At 42.6% G+C, this 19689-nt stretch overlaps 1 protein-coding gene across 1 annotated transcript in view; it reads left to right on the top strand.

Annotated features, from left to right (window-relative positions):
• Positions 1-3595: 3595 nt before the first annotated feature.
• The window catches only part of LRFN2 (leucine rich repeat and fibronectin type III domain containing 2), a 58294-nt gene continuing 42200 nt past the window's right edge, over positions 3596-19689 (top strand). Inside the window, exon 1 of the mRNA XM_035110660.1 lies at positions 3596-4968. Coding sequence (XP_034966551.1) covers positions 3596-4968 — 1373 coding nt within the window. The remainder of the gene's footprint in view (positions 4969-19689) is intronic.

The following is a 19689-nucleotide window of genomic DNA, read 5'->3' as shown; positions in this document are numbered from 1 at the left end:
CTGTCAATTTTGGTCTCTCCATTTTTCTTTCTTTTTCAGTCTTCAGCTCAGTTCTCCGCTTTTCAACAGCATTGCAGATGTTAAACAAGCACTGCCACTTTGCTCTTTTAGGCACCTGCTGAAAACTTTCAAGTTTCAGGCAGCCTCTCCAGAGACAAGATTTGTTGCATCTGTTCTCAAATTCGTTTTAGATGTGTTTGTGTTTTAAAATGACTGCAACGGCTTATAATTTTATTATTATTTTATTTTTAAATGCAGAAGCATTTCCTGCCCTGGGTATCTTTTGGAAGAAGGGTGGGATATAAATGTCATAAGTAAGGAAGTTCATTTTTTAAAAAAGTAAAGTCGTCATGAAAATCCACCAGCATTTTACTGGGAATTTCTCCTGAGGTGCACATTTTGTATGCAGTTTTGTCCAATATAATGGTCTGCTGTATGTTGTTTTCACCAATACATGCATTTTGATACACAGTGTACCCTAGTATAAGCACATTACGTGGCCAAAGAACTGCATCACAAAATTTGGAGAACTGCAATTTTAGGGAAATTATTATTTATTTATTAGATTTATATACCACCCTGTGTTTTCATTCATGTATTGTTTCAGGAAGTGCACATTAGGTATGCTCACCTTTAAATGCAAATAGAATCACATTTCCCCTCATTTTTTATTGAAACAACTGGGAACAACACAGCAACAACTCACAAGCCTTGTGCGTAGTGCCCATTGCAGAGGTCAGGGCTGGCCTAATACATTTTGATGCGCAGCAAACAGGTGTTGGAAATGCAACAGTAGGGGTTATTCTCAGTTCAATTTAAGAATTAACTTTTAGTGCTAAAGTCAGCTAACAAAGAAGGTGATGGAGGTGTTGCTTAGCAGCCAGTCAGCATGCCATGATGTTTGCTGGGGAAACTTGTGCTTTGATTGGCTCTGTAGTTCTGAGGGAATTTTCTCCTGTATGTTTAGTTGTTGTATGGCTCCCTGCTAGGGACAAAACCTGAAGTACTAACAAAATCAAAACCACTCTGTTTATTTCTCCTCAAGTTATGCATTGTTCTTATTCAGTTTACCCATTAGTGTTGGTTTCATTCCCTCCGGACTCTGCAGTATTTAATCAGCTCTGCTAAAAAATGCCCCGTCCCCCGTCCCCCGTCCCCACAATCCCACAAACACCTCTTACCCTCCCTGGAATTGAAATTAAATAACTAACCATTTGCTGCCATTTCATGATATTGATGTTCAGCTGCCTGAGAAAACCACCTCATTCTGTCTTATGATAGTGCCGGCCCTGTGATGGACTAAAGGATGCAAGGACAAATGATAGAGAATAGCCTTCATTTTGAGGCCCTACTTTTGAGGATTTCTCCTGGGAGGAGAAAGCTGGACAAGATGGATCTTGACATGATCTAAAAGGCAATTGTGTATTTTTATAGGGTGATGCAAATTGTAGTTTTGAACCACCAAAGTGTTTATCCGATAATTGACTTGTAACCAGTGAGGTGACTTGTAATTTATATGCAAAATTCAATGAATGGAGAAAGCATTTTAAAAAAATGTGTCTTGGAGACATCGCTCAAATGAGATGCCACCTCTCAAGACTTGTATCTTTATGAGGGGAATTTGAATACAAAACAAGAGTCTTTATGCCTCTTACTCACATTAATTCATGCAGAACCATGTTATAAGAGGACTAAAGAGGCAGTTTTTCACTCAGTACCGAGACAGGAGCCTACCTTGATTTACAGACTTGCTGCGAAAATGCCACTTTCATAGCCTGATAGATGCCTATTAAATGCAAATTGGGAAAGCGGTGAGATATCACAGTCACCCCATCTGCATTCTGTGGAAGGTTTGATGGTAGGAGTAGAAGAGAAGTCCCAGAATATATATGCTCTCTGGCTGGAGTCCCTGGGGATTAGAGCATGTAGGGGCAGATGAACACGTCTGGTTTTGCTGCTACAGGTGTATAAAAGTCTACATATTGCCAAATTATAGCCAAGAAGGACAATTTCCCTTGTCCTTGGACTTCCATCCTCAACGATCTTTTTCAGTGTTGACATCAACACCTAGGACAACTTGGAGGACATGCGTGGCAATTGCCTTTCTTGGAAGATGCTGGGAAGTATTTTGCCCAAGCAATCAATTTCTAATTCTGTGGGAGGTTTGTTGCAACTGCTGAAAATTGCCTGTAGTGTGTTTCCATTTATGCGATAGGTGTCTGCAGTCAGAAATATGGTTTCTGGGGTATTTCCAGCATGTGAAAACTGCTGATCCTCCTCTTGATGAACACTACTCTCTCTTTCACTCTCTCACACACATAACTTCACGCTTCCCCATTTCTTTATATCTATTCACTGGGCTCTAAAAGTTCATAGGAATGTTATGCAGCCCTCCTTTGTTGGCTGTTCCTATGCATTCCCTACAACTGTATTCCATCTCTTCTCCGTTTTATTCTTCAGTGACAACCTGCTCTCATGAGTAAAGTGAAACCCACAAGCATCTCCCCAAAGGGTAACTGGGAAAATAGAATACACTTAAAGGAGTCCCCATAGTGTGCAGAAAACCCTTTTAAATGCAGTTTTGGACTAGAAGCTAGGAGAAGTAAGTTTGTAAAGGATGTTCTGCTCATTGCATATTAGCCATCTTCATCTCTTTCGTCAATTTGTTTCTAAACTCCTGTTTTGTTTATAGTTACAGCTGCTAGGATAATACACAAAATTAAAGCTCCAGAATATAATTACCTTTAAGATTCCAAAAGCTATCTGTTAGTAATGGATAAGTACAAAGCGTGGAGCTTTGCTAACTGTGCTACAGATTTGCATAAATAACATGGCTACAAATGCACTGCATCCTGGTTTAATATAGAAGGTAAAATGAAGCTAAACTTATCCTGCATTTTGCAGAAACATCCAATATTTATTTGCAAGGCTTAACCAAAGGAGCCATTTCAATCCTTTGTCTTTCCTCTCTCTCGCAAATTAACAGTGTTAGGTCTGCCAACATCTCAATAATTCGTCAAGTGGGGGGGGGAACCCCTCTCAAGATAAAATAAAATAAAATGGAAGGTAGGATTAGTCCCTCCCATCTCAACAAGTTTTAATACTGTATTATATTGCACAGCTTAAACAAGCATTTCTAATAGATCATGTGGTCAGTGGAGTCTTGGCCAATAGGTCCACTGGGGCAATAACCTGGAAACGGCAGCTTCCGGCAAGATATCACTGAAATCACATAAGATGTCAAGTTTTATTGTACACCACCATGATATTGTTTTATGACTTGGCAATTTATATTTATATTAGTACTATATAAATTACCACAAATAAGTTAATAAATATTATTGTTGTCAATGTATAGAAAGGAGCAACAATGTCGAGCATTTCTAATTCACCAGGATAATGCCCATTGGGTTATTTTGTTAGAACCATCTACATACATTTGGCATCTGTTAAGATCAGAGTTCAAAAACTGTTTCTTTGGATGTCCCCCCCCCCAAATAAATGGGCATGAAATTGGTTTAATAGCTCCAGGTGGAAAGAATTTTCTAATATATAACTGTATCTCATTCTTGCAGGCCCCATCGTGTGATTTACCATGGAAAAACTGCTCTGCGGCATCCTGGTGTTTGGGGTGGCTGTTGTGGTCAACGCTTGTCCGAAATACTGTGTCTGCCAGAACCTGTCTGAGTCACTGGGGACTCTTTGCCCTTCCAAGGGCCTCCTTTTTGTACCACCAGACATAGACAGGAGGACTGTTGAACTCCGTCTTGGGGGCAACTTCATTATCAACATCAGTAGACAGGACTTTGCCAACATGACGGGCCTTGTTGACCTTACATTATCTAGGAATACCATCAGTTACATACAGCCCCATTCTTTTGCTGACCTAGAGAGCCTACGGTCCTTGCATTTGGATAGTAACAGACTGCCTGACATTGGGGAGGATATCTTGAGAGGCCTGATTAATCTTCAGCACTTGATTATAAACAACAACCAGCTGAGCTGCATTTCAGATGAAGCCTTTGAAGACTTCTTGTTCACCTTGGAAGACCTGGATCTTTCTTACAATAACCTCAGAAGCATCCCTTGGGAATCTATAAGGAAGATGGTAAACTTGCACCAGATTAGTTTAGACCATAATTTGATAGATTATATTACAGAGGGTACCTTTGCGGATCTTCAGAAACTGGCCAGGTTGGATCTAACCTCCAACAGACTTCAGAAGTTGCCTCCTGATCCCATCTTTGCCAGATCCCAAACAGCTCCATTAACCTCAACTCCATTCTCCACACCTTTATCTCTGAGCTTTGGTGGAAACCCTTTGCATTGCAACTGTGAACTGATGTGGCTGCGGCGTCTTGACAGGGATGATGATATGGAAACTTGTGCTTCTCCCCCAGGACTAAAAGGGAGGTACTTTTGGTATGTCCGGGAAGAGGAGTTCGTTTGTGAGCCTCCTTTGATCACACAGCACACTCACAAATTGTTGGTTTTAGAAGGACAAACAGCTACTTTGAAGTGCAAAGCAATTGGAGATCCATCTCCAGTTATTCACTGGGTGGCACCAGATGATCGACTTATTGGGAATTCTTCAAGGACAGCTGTTTATGACAATGGCACCTTGGAAATCCTGATCACAACATCCAAGGATTATGGGACATTCACATGCATAGCGGCAAATGCTGCTGGAGAGTCTACAGCAACAATTGAGCTGTCAATTGTCCAACTTCCCCATCTCAGCAATGGAACAGGCCGGGCGGCTCCACCGAAATCAAGGCTTTCTGACATCACCAGCTCCAGCAAGTCAAATCGAGGGGAAACCAAGGGGCCACCTGAAAGGGCTGTGTTGGTCTCTGAGGTTACAACTACCTCAGCTTTGGTCAAATGGACAGTAAGCAAGTCAGCCCCAAGAGTTAAAATGTACCAGCTACAGTATAACTGCTCTGATGATGAGGTTCTAATTTACAGGTAAGTGTGACTGGCTGTCAGCTTTTCTTAGAAGAGAAATGATGGGGTGGCAGGTGATTTGGTTGAATAAGTTGTAATATGTGCCTCCATCTGATAGCCTTGTCACAGAAGACAAGAACTGATGGATAGTGATTCTCCTTTCCTCAGTCCAAATTGTGGCACCTATTAGGAAGGGATCAAAAGGAAATATAGCTCAGAAATCAACTTGCAGTGGCTGTGCTCCTCACAGTGAATAAAGTGGCATTCTTAAAATTCCTAGTTCCATCGGCCAATGTTGATCTGTAGTTTATTAGCCCATAGCAAATGGAACCGCTTAGCCTCCTCCGTTTAATGGGAGGTTCTGTCCTCTCCTCTTCCCATAAACATTCTGCCTTTGCCTTTGTGAGGTGCCAAACCTGCCTCATGTTGCCCCTCGGCTTTCTATTGCCCTGTAATCTTATCAAACATGCATGTGACCTTGAATACAAATGGTGAGCTGTGACCTTGTGTGAGAAAGTATCCACAGCTCATTACTCCAGCAATATTCCAACAGTAACATTGCGCTCATTACAACTGAACATTTATCATGAACATTTTCAGATGCAGCAGGGAAAAAATGTCTGCTGGGACTGAAAACTAAGTGCAGATTAGGTTGGCCCTAAGATCCTTTGACAGAAGATGGGCAGCTTGTTCTTTTTCATGGTCACAGAGAAGACATTCTTTGTGTTCTCTGTTCTGCACATTTCATAACTTCTCAATTCTTTTGAAATATCGAATGGGGAAGAGGATGAAGAGCCAACCTTTCCACCGTCAGTGATGACTATTGATTTTTTTAGGTACAAATTGCATATCAGAGTGAGCTTCTTGTTTAGACAGTAGGATGCCACTGCCTTCTCAGGGTCATGCTTCGGCCATATGAAGGGGATCTCAGGGTTGCAGTGACCACCTGCAAATTAGTAGGCCTGGGAAATAATGAGAAATATTTTCCATCAATCCTGCAAGGGCACAAAGCATGAAAGTCTATCAGACTGCGAATTGCAATTGCTGGAAATGTTTGTGCTGGTGTTATTAGGATTAATGGCAATGCCGAACAGCTATGTCTAGGTGTGTTCCTATGGAATTTCTACATTATACTCTTGCCCTCTGCATCTGCCTGTTATGTACAGTTAAGAGGGGAATAATAGACCCACAGTATAACACTGAGAACCTTTTAACCAGGTCTTTGGTTTGAGTAGACATATTTCCTCCTCTTACATTGCTTTCCTTCATTGGCAATGCAGTTCTGCTCTGCTATTTTGTTCTTTTGCTGTAGGTTGGGTTTTGGTTTTGTTTCTTGATAATTTTAATTGAAATTTGTCATGATTAGATTTTTGTAACCCGCCCTGGGACCATTTTGTGAAGGGTGGGCTACAAATACAAACACTAAATAAATATCCAGGTCTGTGCTGGATACTTCCTTGAAGGGGTCACGCGATGTTAACATTGTGCTAAGCCTGACGTGGACCCACAACTTTAGCTCCACCGGGAATACCGTCTGAGGTTCTGACTGCCATAGATCTTGAGAAAGAGAGGAAGGAAGAAGTGGAAGACCAAGAGTTGCCAGGCTCTGATCCTGGGAAGGCTAGAGCAGATGAGGGGAGTGCTAAGTGCCATGAAAAGTGCAGTACTTCCCTGGAGGGCAGAGAGAATAATTTTGCACAGCAAAAACATGACCCCCTCCTTCTCTCTTAGAAAAGAGAGTGTGAAGAAATGTTAAAGGATGTGATCCACAGTCTGTTTGTACAGCACAGTCCTCCCAAGAGAGGGGGAAACTTGTGATGCATTTCATACTGCAGATGACCTTAGGAACTAGAGGGAAGAATTCCCAGCACAGTCGTCATAATGGCCAGATAGACTTGTAAAGAAACAACAGCTTCATGTAGTCTTTGTTAGGGACTGCCATGCTCTGCCTCAAATATATATAGGAAGTGTTCAGGACCATCATGGAGGAGCTAATGTGCACCAATGAAGGCTGGAGTACAGGGATCAGATCCACTGAAACAATATACCAAATTATCTGTCCAGTGGACCCTGAGGCACAACTTCCTACCGAGAATGCAGTTACCTAGTCCAGTGGTTCCCAAATTTCTCCCCCTGTGCATTACTGACAATCTTTGAAGGTTTTTGTGAACCACTTAATGTTGCTTTTCCCCTGCCTGTTTTAGCAATTGTTATGCACTGTGCATTATTGTATTTTTGTTGCTTCTTTAATTTCTTACTTTGTATAACACGTAGCATTTTACAGAATTCAGATTATAATAGCAGTATAGAAATACCGTATACAAAGAGCAATAAAAATACAATTTAAAATCAGTATGGATGTTTAATGGACTACATGAATGAAGTTTGAGATCCCCTGCCCTAGTCAAACACAGTCCGGCTTCTGTAATGGGAACCTTGCAACTCCTGGCTAGAATGTCCCCATGTGGGCTGGGATATATTGAATAGCATATGCAAATTGCAATCCTACTGAAGGTGAAGGACGTCGACAAATTTGGCCCATGACTTCATCCATCCTGCTGGCTGGAACTATGTTAGAATGAAGAAATTCTTCTTTTGCTCCTGAAATGTGGATCTGAGAAATGCTTTGCAACTGTTGGATTTATGACAGACTTAGCCTCATTTTATTTTGCTGTATTTCTTATTAAGGGTGATAAAAGCAAGTCTGCAAATTAAGAATTACTGCAGCATCTCAGTCTGCATAATGGTTATATTCACACTATGAAAATGTATATTGGATATTTCCCAAGATTTATATTTTTCATATATATTTTACAGCCTGGGGAGGATAATCGGTAAAATATAAAAAATGTTCCATGTCTCAAGCATATTTAAGCAATTGTGGGCTGACTGGATTACTTAAGATTAGATTTTATTATATATAAATAGCCTGCAACACTAAATATTTTTACTAGGAAGTCCCACTGAACTCTGTGGAATATATTTCCAAATAAAATTGGATAGGATTGGACTGTTATTTAGATTTTATTTTTATCCTAATGAGGAGATTGAGGATTTAAGATACTGCAAATTTGCAATATATTTGAATCTGTATTGGTGCATATAAAGCTGTCTCACACTGAATAAGACCACAGGCTCATCTATCTGAGTGCCACCTAGACAAGCTACAATAGCTCTCCAAGGTTTCAGACATCATTCTTTCCCAGATCTCCCTAGATATGCCAGAGATTGAATATGGGACCTTCTGAATCCAAAACACACGTTCAGTTATGTATATTATGTTGATGCCTCTGGCACCAAGTGGGTGAACTGGTGTGATGGCACAGGCTTTTCGTGAACTTTCCAAATGCTAAGGGGTTCACTTGGAATGTTTTTGAACATTCCCAGTACTTAAGGCAGAATATTTGCCTTCTGTGTGAGAAAGGGTCAGTTTGACTGGGATAGAAATTTGATGCAGGTCCTTGGTACAGCAGTGTTGAGCTGGTTGAAGACAGGTAAACAGTCTCAGGAGGTAGTGATGGAAAGCATCAAGAAGTCCCAATGGTAGATGCTTGTGTTAAGGGTAAGGAACTGGGCAGTGCTTTTCATAGAATCATAGAGTTGGAAGAGACCACAAGGGCAGCTTTTCCATTTATGCGAACAGCTTTTTTTTACTGTCAAACAGCTTTTTTCGGGGGGGGGGGGGTTCAGGGGTATGCATACCCCTAAACATTTTGTGAATCAGTTTCAGTTTTCAGTTTTGGATTCACAAAATGTTTAGGGGTATGTGGTACATACATCCATATCTGGTGGAAATGCAAAGAAATAAAGCCTTATTGGGAAATGATTTATAAGGAATTAAAGGAATTTAAAAAGATATTAAAATATCCATTTAAGAAAAAATCCAGAATTATTTTTACTGGAAATGTTAGACAATGAGGTTCTACCAAAGGATAGGTGTATCTTTAATGTATGCAACGGCAGCTGCGAGATTATTAATAGGGAAAAATTGGAAGAGCAAAACAGTATCAACGAAAGAGGATTCGCAATTGAAAATGATCTCATATTATAACTTGGCAACAAAAGAAGCAGAAATCAAAGGGATAAAGGAGGGGGAAAAGAATAAAGATTGGGAAAAATTTCAAGGTTATATAGCAAATTTTATAGAAAATGCTGACCTCTCAAATTTTTTTACGAAGGTTCACAATAATGTATATTAAGATATAATCAGAAATTAGGTATATATACGAGCAAAAGAACAAAAAGGCGCAAGATGTGATTGGCTGGAAGCAGTAAAGGGTGGGGGGAGGGCTGCTGGTGGTAGGGGAAAAACATTTTGTGAATCTAACAGGAGAAGAAACTTAAAATTTATATATAAAAAAATAGTTTCTTCTCTAGTACGGTGATTGTTAAGTTTCGTTGTTACCACCTCTGATGGCGGCCTCATTTCCTTTCCTGGTGTAGTGCATGTTCTTTGTACTTTTGTCCATTTACTGTATTTATTTCCCCTGATTTGCACTAGAAAATGGTGAGTTTATTGAGTCAAAATGAGAGTACCCCTAAACATTTTTTTTAAAGAAAAAAAGCTCTGGAACTAGGAATACACAAGGAATTCAGCAGCTGCAAAGTCTGATCTAATCGAACATGATCCACAACTCCAGAACTAATATATGGGTTAGAATTTAATTATCCACCAGCTTTGACCCTACTCAACTGTCCCTGAATGCATAAAATATGGTTCTCAGCATAGCTAAAATGGGGTGGGGTGTGCAGCTTAAAATGAGCATTTTTTAAAAAATAAAAAAACCACCATGCATATTTTGAGATAAAATACATTAAAGATACAAAAAATGCAGGTTGGTTTATATATAAAAAATTCACAGAGTAATTCAGAAATGATGGTCCCATCACCTCCTGGCAAATAGAAGGGGAAGAAATGGAGGCAGTGAGAGATTTTACTTTCTTGGGCTCCTTGATCACTGCAGATGGTGACAGCAGTCACGAAATTAAAAGACGCCTGCTTCTTGGGAGAAAAGCAATGACAAACCTAGACAGCATCTTAAAAAGCAGAGACATCACCTTGCCGACAAAGGTCCGTATAGTTAAAGCTATGGTTTTCCCAGTAGTGATGTATGGAAGTGAGAGTTGGACCATAAAGAAGGCTGATCGCCGAAGAATTGATGCTTTTGAATTATGGTGCTGGAGGAGACTCTTGAGAGTCCCATGGACTGCAAGAAGATCAAACCTATCCATTCTTAAGGAAATCAGCCCTGAGTGTTCCCTGGAAGGACGGATCGTGAAGCTGAGGCTCCAATACTTTGGCCACCTCATGAGAAGAGAAGAATCCTTGGAAAAGACCCTGATGTTGGGAAAGATTGAGGGCACTAGGAGAAGGGGACGACAGAGGACAAGATGGTTGGACAGTGTTCTCGAAGCTACGAACATGAGTTTGACCAAACTGCGGGAGGCAGTGCAAGACAGGAGTGCCTGGCGTGCTATGGTCCATGGGGTCACGAAGAGTCGGACACGACTAAACGACTAAACAACAACAACAACAATTCAGAAATGAGATGGAATAAATGTATGAGGGAATGCATGTGCAGGTGGCACAGACTAGAAATAGGCTGATTTGTCCATCCCTAAATAGACTGCTCTTAAGTGGTAGACTTAGCAACTGGGAAGATGAAAAGCAGAGAAATGTAAGGAAACAGTAGAGAAAACAGGGAAATGTTTCAAGAGGGGGCTACTGAGAATGAATAAACCAGGCATCCCCAAACTTCGGCCCTCCAGTTGTTCTGGACTACAATTCCCATCTTCCCCAGCCACTGGTCCTGTTAGCTAGGGATCATGAGAGTTGTAGGCCAAAATATCTGGAGGGCCGCAGTTTGGGGGTGCCTGGAATAAACCTTAAAGCATTTGAGGCTCTAAGACAGGCATCCCCAGACTTCGGCCCTCCAGATGTTTTGGACAATAAGCAATTATTTTACTTTTAGAAGACAACTGAAGGCAGCCCTGTTTAGGGAAGTTTTTTATGTTTGATGCTGTACTGTTTGTAATATTCGGTTGGAAGCCACCCAGAGTGGCTGGGGAAACCCAGCCAGATGGGCGGGGTATAAATAATAAATTATTATTAGTAGTATTATTGGACTACAATTCCCATATTCCCCAACCACTGGTCCTGTTAGCTAGGGATCATGGGAGTTGTAGGCCAAAACATCTGGAGGCCGCAGTTTGGGGATGCCTGCTCTAAGAGAATCTACAGTTAAACTTGGGGGTGATAGGAATTGTGGTCCGGCAACGTTGGTGGGCCAATGATTTCCCACCCCAACATAGGGCCTATAGATGCTTTGGACTACAACTTACCAACCAGTGCCTTCTAGATGCTTTGGACTACAACTCACATCAGCCCCAGCCAGCACTGCCGTGGTTGAAAGAGTTGTACACAAATGGCAGGAAAGAAGCAGTCAATTAGAAGTGAGGCATTTGGACTGGCAACCTTAACAGGGCAACAGGAGCCAAAAAACAGGAAGGACACACATAGGAAGAAGTGCTCTTTAAATATGGCACTTTCAGCCTACAATATGATGGTCATGATAACTATATGTTGCAAAGTCAATTGGAGGAAATGGAAAGGTGCTCAGCATTTTGGAGGATGGCAGGTCCTTAACACTAGAGTGTAAATTTTAGCTTTGTAAACTAATGTGAGAGCTAATCCTCCCAAACGCCTTGGGAATCAAATGTTTCGGCTCCCGAATGATCGAAAACCGGAAGTGAGTGTTCCAGTTTTTCAACATTCTTTGGGAAGCCGGAAGTCCAACAGGGCTTCCGATTGGCTGCAGGAGCCACACTTTGGAAGTTGAACGGACTTCTGGAATGGATTCTGTTCATAGAATCATAGAGTGGGAAGAGACCACAAGGGCCATCCAGTCCAACCCCCTGCCAAGCAGGAAACACCACCAAAGCATTCCTGACAGATGGCTGTCACGCCTCCGCTTAAAGACCTCCAAAGAAGGAAACTCCACCACACTCCTTGGCAGCAAGTTCCACTGTCGAACAGCTCTTACTGTCAGGAAGTTCTTCCTAATGTTTAGGAATGTTCAACTTCCGAGGTACGGCTGTATTGTCCTTGTGAAAATTGCATGGTGGAGAAATGCTCCAAGAATGTCATATCATAAGAAGGGACCAAAAGCACATCTAGTGAGACCCCCGGGTATAGGGCAGTATATAAATTCAATAAACAACAACAACAGTTCAGCATCCTATTCTCACTGGCTAATTGGGTGCTTATGGGAAGCCTGCTACCAATTGCATTCTCCTGCTCATTATGCTCAACAACTGGTATTCAGATTGGCATATCCCTTTTTGACAAGTCAGAAAGATTTGTGGATGGAGCGGGGAAAGTTCTTCACTACCCTCTGACTGAGATTTAAGGTTGCAACCACATGTCTACTTGTGCCTCTGCTACTAGTTCATACTCACTCTCTGTCTTTCTCAACATGAGCCCAATTAACTAGCTGCAGAGCCTACCTGCTGAGCACGGTCTGTGGCGTGAAGAGAACTCCCCTAGTTCCTAGCTTTGCAAACAGCTGACCCTCAGCAGTGCCAGTGGAGTATTCCACCTTCTGTACTCCTTTTGGGGGCGCACAGACTGCCCTGAACAATTAAACTTCCAGAGGTTAAACTTTGAACATCAGAAAGAAGAACCGTTGGTTAAAAAGAAATGTGAGGAAATGGAACGGCCTGAAAGACTGTTATGAAGCTGCACAATTAATCGTAGTATCCGGGCAGGTAGAGGAAGTAGGTTAAAAATAAAAATAAAAATAAAATCCTTTAATGAAAGATGAGGGATCTGTGGCCGTCCAGCAATAAAGATCTTGCTGTCTTTAACTCCCACCATCCCTGATCATTGGCCATGCTGGCTGGGACTGATGGGAGTTGGAGTCTGGTAACATCTGGAGAGGCTCAGGTTCCACATCCCTATTCTACAGGCAGAAAGAAGTCCCCAAGAAAGGGCTCTACTCCCCCAAGATCTTAAACTTATTAACAGAATCCAAACGTTGCTGCCCAGACAGAGATGTTGATGGGTCCTAAATGTGAGCATTGTTTTGACATGTTCTGCCAATACATGCTAATTGTCACCAGGATTGTTACTTTGAGGAAACAGACACCCCAATCATTAGTGGAATTATGATCCCCTTTGTCAATTACGTCAGGGAACTCCTGCAGCTATCGCTTGACTACAAACTTCTGTGGTGTGTTTTATTTGTGACATCTCTTGATGATGCTCCACTGTATAAGGCAAATCAGAATAACAATTGCTCAATTACCAGTATGCACGGGTTGCTGTAAATGTAAGTTTTGCAGGGTCTCAGATTGAAAGAGGATAGGGAAAAGCTGAAATCTGCAAGAATTCATTTGATCTATAATACCAAATAGAAATGAGCCCCGTCCATGCATCCCAAAAACATGTGATGACTTAAACTAGGTAGGGAGAGTTTTTACACATCCAGCTGTGCCTGTTCTGCCCACAACATTCCCACATGGTGTGTGAAGGTTTGAAGATTGTTTATAAGTACATTATTAAAGCCTCCCCATGATTATTAACTTTGCATTATAAAGGGGGCTGCTTCAGACCTGCTCAAAATGGGAAGGTTGGGGTGGAGTGGGCATGCCCAAAATGGGAAGGGGCATTGAAGACTCAACCAATGTCTCCCTCTCCAGTTTAAGCCTTCCTGCAGTCTTTTGAATGTATGAACTGGGCAATTGATGCAATAGAATGCAGTGAGAAATGGATCAGCATGAGCAAGCTTGTGAAAAGGTCCTAAACATCCTCACACAACCCATGACACAACCCAGTTCTATTAACTAACTATAACCCATCTCTCAAAATTCAGAAACTTTCAAATGTGATTTAGTAACCTGATGAAGAAAGCAGGTTCTATGGGATATGGTGCGGCGTGAGATGAAACAGCTTGTTCAGAGACAGATGTGGAAATTTCGTATCTGGCAATGATTTCCATATTGGATTTTATTTTATTTTTCCATTCACAGTGACCTTTAGCTATATAAACATTTTTTGTGTATCGCAAAGACCTAAAAATGTGACTGCTGCTGTTGCCATAGCAATGTGTTATGCTATTAACAGAATGCTAGGATGTCACTGTGAAATCATGATGCCACAGAGCGAGTTCAAATGAATGGTGGAAATGGCAAATGATTTGGGGACTGCAGAACAGGAAGATGCTATGGTGCCTAGTCCACAAGAGTTCTGCCACGTCTATGATGTGCAGCAGGTACATGGCTTAACATCCCCTTGCTCAGCTCAGCTTTCAAAATTAATCCAATAAGATGGGAGTTCTGATGGTGGTGTGGTGTTGTGGTTAGAGTTTTGGACTAGGACCTAGGAGTCCAGGGTTCAAATTGCCACTCAGCCATGGAGCCCACTGGGTCACCTTGGGCCAGTTACCTCCTCTTACCTGAACCTACCCCACAGGGTGGTTGTGAGGATAAAATGGAAGAAAGAAAACTATGTATGCCACCTTGAGCTCCTTGGAGGAGGAAAGGTGAGATATGAATGCAAGCGAAGATCACTTCAGTATACCATCTGAATCCAGCTAATTACAAACATAGAATGCATGGATAAGGGGGTACTACCAGTATTAAGTGGAGTGTGGTCTACTGGCAGAACATGTTTCAGGTGAGGGGGGTAGGCGTTGGCTGCTATATGTTGGTCACCATCAAACTGGCAATGTGTAACAGTACTTTTGCTTTGTAATGGGTGTGCAACATCCAATTATTTGGAAAATCTTTTTTTTAACGTAGCAAATCATGTTTTGAAGATTTGTGCATTAGAGTCATAGTTTCAAACTCTGCCTTGGGAATCATACTTGCAAAAGGCTGGCTGTGTTCCCTGTGACTTTGGTGTTAATCAGCTGCAAAGATATGGGAGTTATATGTGTGGAAGTGAACAGATCGCAGGAAGTTTTCTGGATGTTAAGAAAATTATCTCTAGCAACTCTTTAAGCCACTCGGTGATGCTCTGTTTTAGCGCTGTCACTAATTGCTTATCTAACTCATCAAAGGCTCTACATTCTCACTTGAGGCACATTGAGGATGAGTAATGCCAAGGTGCTTACCCACAACAGCTGCCACATTTCCTCTCTTAGCTGTGCAGCACCCAAATGACAAGGCCCTCCCTGGCCCTTTCAGTATGGAGAAGCTACTCCACAGAAAGTCTGTTTTGTTTAAACTTCAAATGACTCACCATTGTCATGTGTGAGTTGGATGTTTTAACTTATTCATGTTTGTGCACGTCGTGAATATTAAAAGCCAACAAAAAGGGCCACTGGCTCCCTCCCTTGTGTCAATTTAAGGAATTCCACATATTACTTTGTGTAGAAGATATTGCAAAGGAACAGAATTGGATGGGCTACATGTATTTTGTACATGTTTCACATTTGGATGGAGGAAATATTATTAGGAATGTAGGAACCTGCCTTCTACAGAGTCATGGTGCAAAGAACCCAAAGAGTGCTCGCTAATGGCTCCGCATTATCCTGGGGGAAAAGGGACAAGTGGGGTGCCCCAAGGTTCTGTCCTGGGCCCATTGTTCTTCAACGTCTTGTTGTTCAACTGTAGGAACATCAAGGGTGAATGCAAGGCATTTATTTAAGCAACAAGTATCAGATTTCATACATCTCTAACAATTTGGTACCAACATACTTTAAAAGCCATATCCTCCCACAGTAACCTATTGGGACATTAAAATCATTCTTGAAGCCATGCACACCTCAAGGATTGATGCACACCTAAGACAGGGTCTTTTCTGTTTTGACACTCCAACTTGGGAATGATCTCTCTGGAGAGGGTCACCTGACACTGAGTCTGATGTGTTTTCACAGGCAGATGAAAATGTTTTTACTTATGCAGGCTGGGACCCAACCTGCCCGCAGACAGGCCCGTCCTAGCCATAGAGGCTAGTGACGCGGAGAACCACGGCGCCGGGCGCTGGAGGGCGCTGGAAGGGCGCCAAGTGAGCGCAGGGTTCCGGCGATCTGGCCAGGGCTGCGCTCCACGAGCTGAGAGGCTGCGCCGCGTCTCTCTCCTTCTCCGAGGACTCCGCGCTGTGCCTCCTTCTCGTTTCCCCAGCGCTGGGTTCCACTCAGTCGAGCTTCACCACCAGCGCACGCACAGCGCCCAAACAGCTCTTGCTGGTCCCGCGGTGCGCGCGCTGGTGGCAAAGCTTGACTGAGCGGAACCCAGCGCTGGGGAAACGAGGAGGCGCGGAGTCCTTGGAGGTGGCCTCCCGCTGCTGCCGCGGTCTGCTTGGCACTCCCGGGGAGAGGCTCTGGAGGGGGGCGCTGGAGGGACCTAGCGCCAGGGCGCTGAATGGGCTTAAGACGGCCCTGCCCGCAGACTGTCTCGTCAGAATGGTGAATGCTCTGGTTATCTCCCGCTTGGGCTACTGCAATGCGCTTTACATTGGGCTGCCTTTGAAGGTGACTCGGAAACTACAACTAATCCAAAATGTGGCAGCTAGACTGGTGATTGGGAGTGGCCACCAAGACCTTATAACACTGGTACTGAAAGACCTACATTGGCTCCCAGTACGTTTCCAAGCACAATTCAAAGTGTTGGTGCTGACCTTTAAAGCCGTAAATGACCTCAGCCCAGTATACCTGAAGGAGTGTCTCCATTACTGAGCCTGGACTCTGAAGTCCAGCTCCAAGGGCCTTCTGGCAGTCCCTTCACTGCAAGAAGTGAGGTTACAGGGAACCAGGCAGAGGGCCTTCTTGGTAGTGGCGCCTGCCCTGTGGAATGCCCTCCCTTCAGATGTCAAGGAAATAAAAAAACTATCTGACTTTTAGAAGACATCTGAAAGCAGCCCTGTTAGTGAAGTTTTTAATGTTTGATCTTTTATCGTGTTTTTAGTATTCTGTTGGGAGTCACCCAGAGTGGCTGGGGTATAAAGAATATGTTGCTGTTGCTGTTGTTAATGTTTTTAGACTGTTGATCTAACTTAACTTCACAGTGGACACATTTTATTTTGGGCAGCTCTGTTTGTTCTTTACTGTAAGTGTGTGTGTGTGTTTATTCTGTTTTAAATTACTGTTAACTGCTGTGGCTGTCATTGGGATGAAGAATGGGATAAGATATGAAAGGATGAACTAAGCAGGGACATTTTCATGTAATATCAATGCCATGTACTCTGCTTGAACTTCACGTGTGGAAGAATTCATTTTCCCTATCCACACCTTTGCTTTGAGCTCCTGAAGTAATGGCTCCAACTGAGAACTGAGATTAAAGGCATGGCCAAGTCAGCTCCTTTTCTTTCCCCTTCCTTTCCTCCACCTTAAGAAATGGTTGAAATCCATTTGTTTGTCACAAGTCTGTTATGAAAACTAAGCACAATAAGACAAGAAAAAAGATTACTGCCACATGACAAAAGTCTAGAAGGCATATCTCACTGAAAAGAAATGGTGTGCAGGGGAAACTCGCCTATAGCTCAGGTCGTAAGTCAGCATGAATGTGTGCATCTATTAGTTTCAGATCTCCTGGTTTCTCATTTCTTCAATTCAGCTCTCCACATTTCTGCAGCAATTCTCAATTTTTAAAAACAAAATTCTGATTAAATGTGGCAGCATTTTAGTGCAAATTTCTCTTACTAAACACATTTAGAAAAGTGCAGATTTTGAAGGAGGGCTGTATTTTGGTTCTCATTTGTTTAGTCGTTTAGTCGTGTCCGACTCTTCGTGACCCCATGGACCATAGCACGCCAGGCACTCCTGTCTTGCACTGCCTCCCGCAGTTTGGTCAAACTCATGTTCGTAGCTTCGAGAACACTGTCCAACCATCTTGTCCTCTGTCGTCCCCTTCTCCTAGTGCCCTCAATCTTTCCCAACATCAGGGTCTTTTCCAAGGATTCTTCTCTTCTCATGAGGTGGCCAAAGTATTGGAGCCTCAGCTTCACAATCCGTCCTTCCAGGGAGCACTCAGGGCTGATTTCCTTAAGAATGGATAGGTTTGATCTTCTTGCAGTCCATGGGACTCTCAAGAGTCTCCTCCAGCACCATAATTCAAAAGCATCAATTCTTCGGCGATCAGCCTTCTTTATGGTCCAGCTCTCACTTCCATACATCACTACTGGGAAAACCATAGCTTTAACTATACGGACCTTTGTCGGCAAGGTGATGTCTCTGCTTTTTAAGATGCTGTCTAGGTTTGTCATTGCTTTTCTCCCAAGAAGCAGGCGTCTTTTAATTTCGTGACTGCTGTCACCATCTGCAGTGATCAAGGAGCCCAAGAAAGTAAAATCTCTCACTGCCTCCATTTCTTCCCCTTCTATTTGCCAGGAGGTGATGGGACCAGTGGCCATGACCTTGGTTTTTTTGATGTTGAGCTTCAGACCATATTTTGCGCTCTCCTCTTTCACCCTCATTAAAAGGTTCTTTAATTCCTCCTCACTTTCTGCCATCAAGGTTGTGTCATCTGCATATCTGAGGTTGTTGATATTTCTTCCGGCTATCTTAATTCCGGCTTGGGATTCATCTAGTCCAGCCTTTCGCATGATGAATTCTGCATATAAGTTAAATAAGCAGGGAGACAATATACAACCTTGTCGTACTCCTTTCCCAATTTTGAACCAATCAGTTGTTCCATATCCAGTTCTAACTGTAGCTTCTTGTCCCACATAGAGATTTCTCAGGAGACAGATGAGGTGATCAGGCACTCCCATTTCTTTAAGAACTTGCCAAAGTTTGCTGTGGTCGACACAGTCAAAGGCTTTTGCATAGTCAATGAAGCAGAAGTAGACGTTTTTCTGGAACTCTCTAACTTTCTCCATAATCCAGCGCATGTTTGCTATTTGGTCTCTGGTTCCGCTGCCCTTTCGAAATCCAGCTTGCACTTCTGGGAGTTCTCGGTCCACATACTGCCTAAGCCTGCCTTGTAGAATTTTAAGCATAACCTTGCTAGCGTGTGAAATGAGCGCAATTGTGCAGTAGTTGGAGCATTCTTTGGCACTGCCCTTCTTTGGAATTGGGATGTAGACTGATCTTCTCCAATCCTCTGGCCATTGCTGAGTTTTCCAAACTTGCTGGCATATTGGGTGTAGCACCTTAATAGCATCATCTTTTAAAATTTTAAATAGTTCAGCTGGAATATCATCACTTCCACTGGCCTTGTTATTAGCAGTGCTTTCTAAGGCCCATTTGACTTCACTCTCCAAGATGTCTGGCTCAAGGTCAGCAACTACACTACCTGGGGTGTACGAGGCCTCCATATCTTTCTGGTATAATTCCTCTGTGTATTCTTGCCACCTCTTCTTGATGTCTTCTGCTTCTGTTAGGTCCTTACCACTTTTGTCCTTGATTATGGTAATCTTTGTATGAATTGTTCCTTTCATATCTCCAATTTTCTTGAACAGATCTCTGGTTTTCCCCATTCTATTGTTTTCCTCTATTTCTTTGCATTGCTCATTTAAGAAGACCCTCTTGTCTCTCCTTGCTGTTTTTTGGAAATCTGCATTCAGTTTCCTGTATCTTTCCCTATCTCCCTTGCATTTTGCTTGCCTCCTCTCCTCCGCTATTTGTAAGGCCTCGTTGGACAGCCATTTTGCTTTCTTGCATTTCCTTTTCCTTGGGATGGTTTTCGTTGCTGCCTCCTGTATAATGTTACGAGCCTCCATCCATAGTTCTTCAGGCACTCTGTCCACCAAATCTCAATCCTTAAACCTGTTCCTCACTTCCACTGTGTATTCATAAG

Source organism: Zootoca vivipara, chromosome 3 (genome assembly GCF_963506605.1).
Source record: "Zootoca vivipara chromosome 3, rZooViv1.1, whole genome shotgun sequence".
NCBI lineage: Eukaryota > Metazoa > Chordata > Lepidosauria > Squamata > Lacertidae > Zootoca > Zootoca vivipara.
This window is presented reverse-complemented; position numbering and strand designations above follow the sequence as displayed.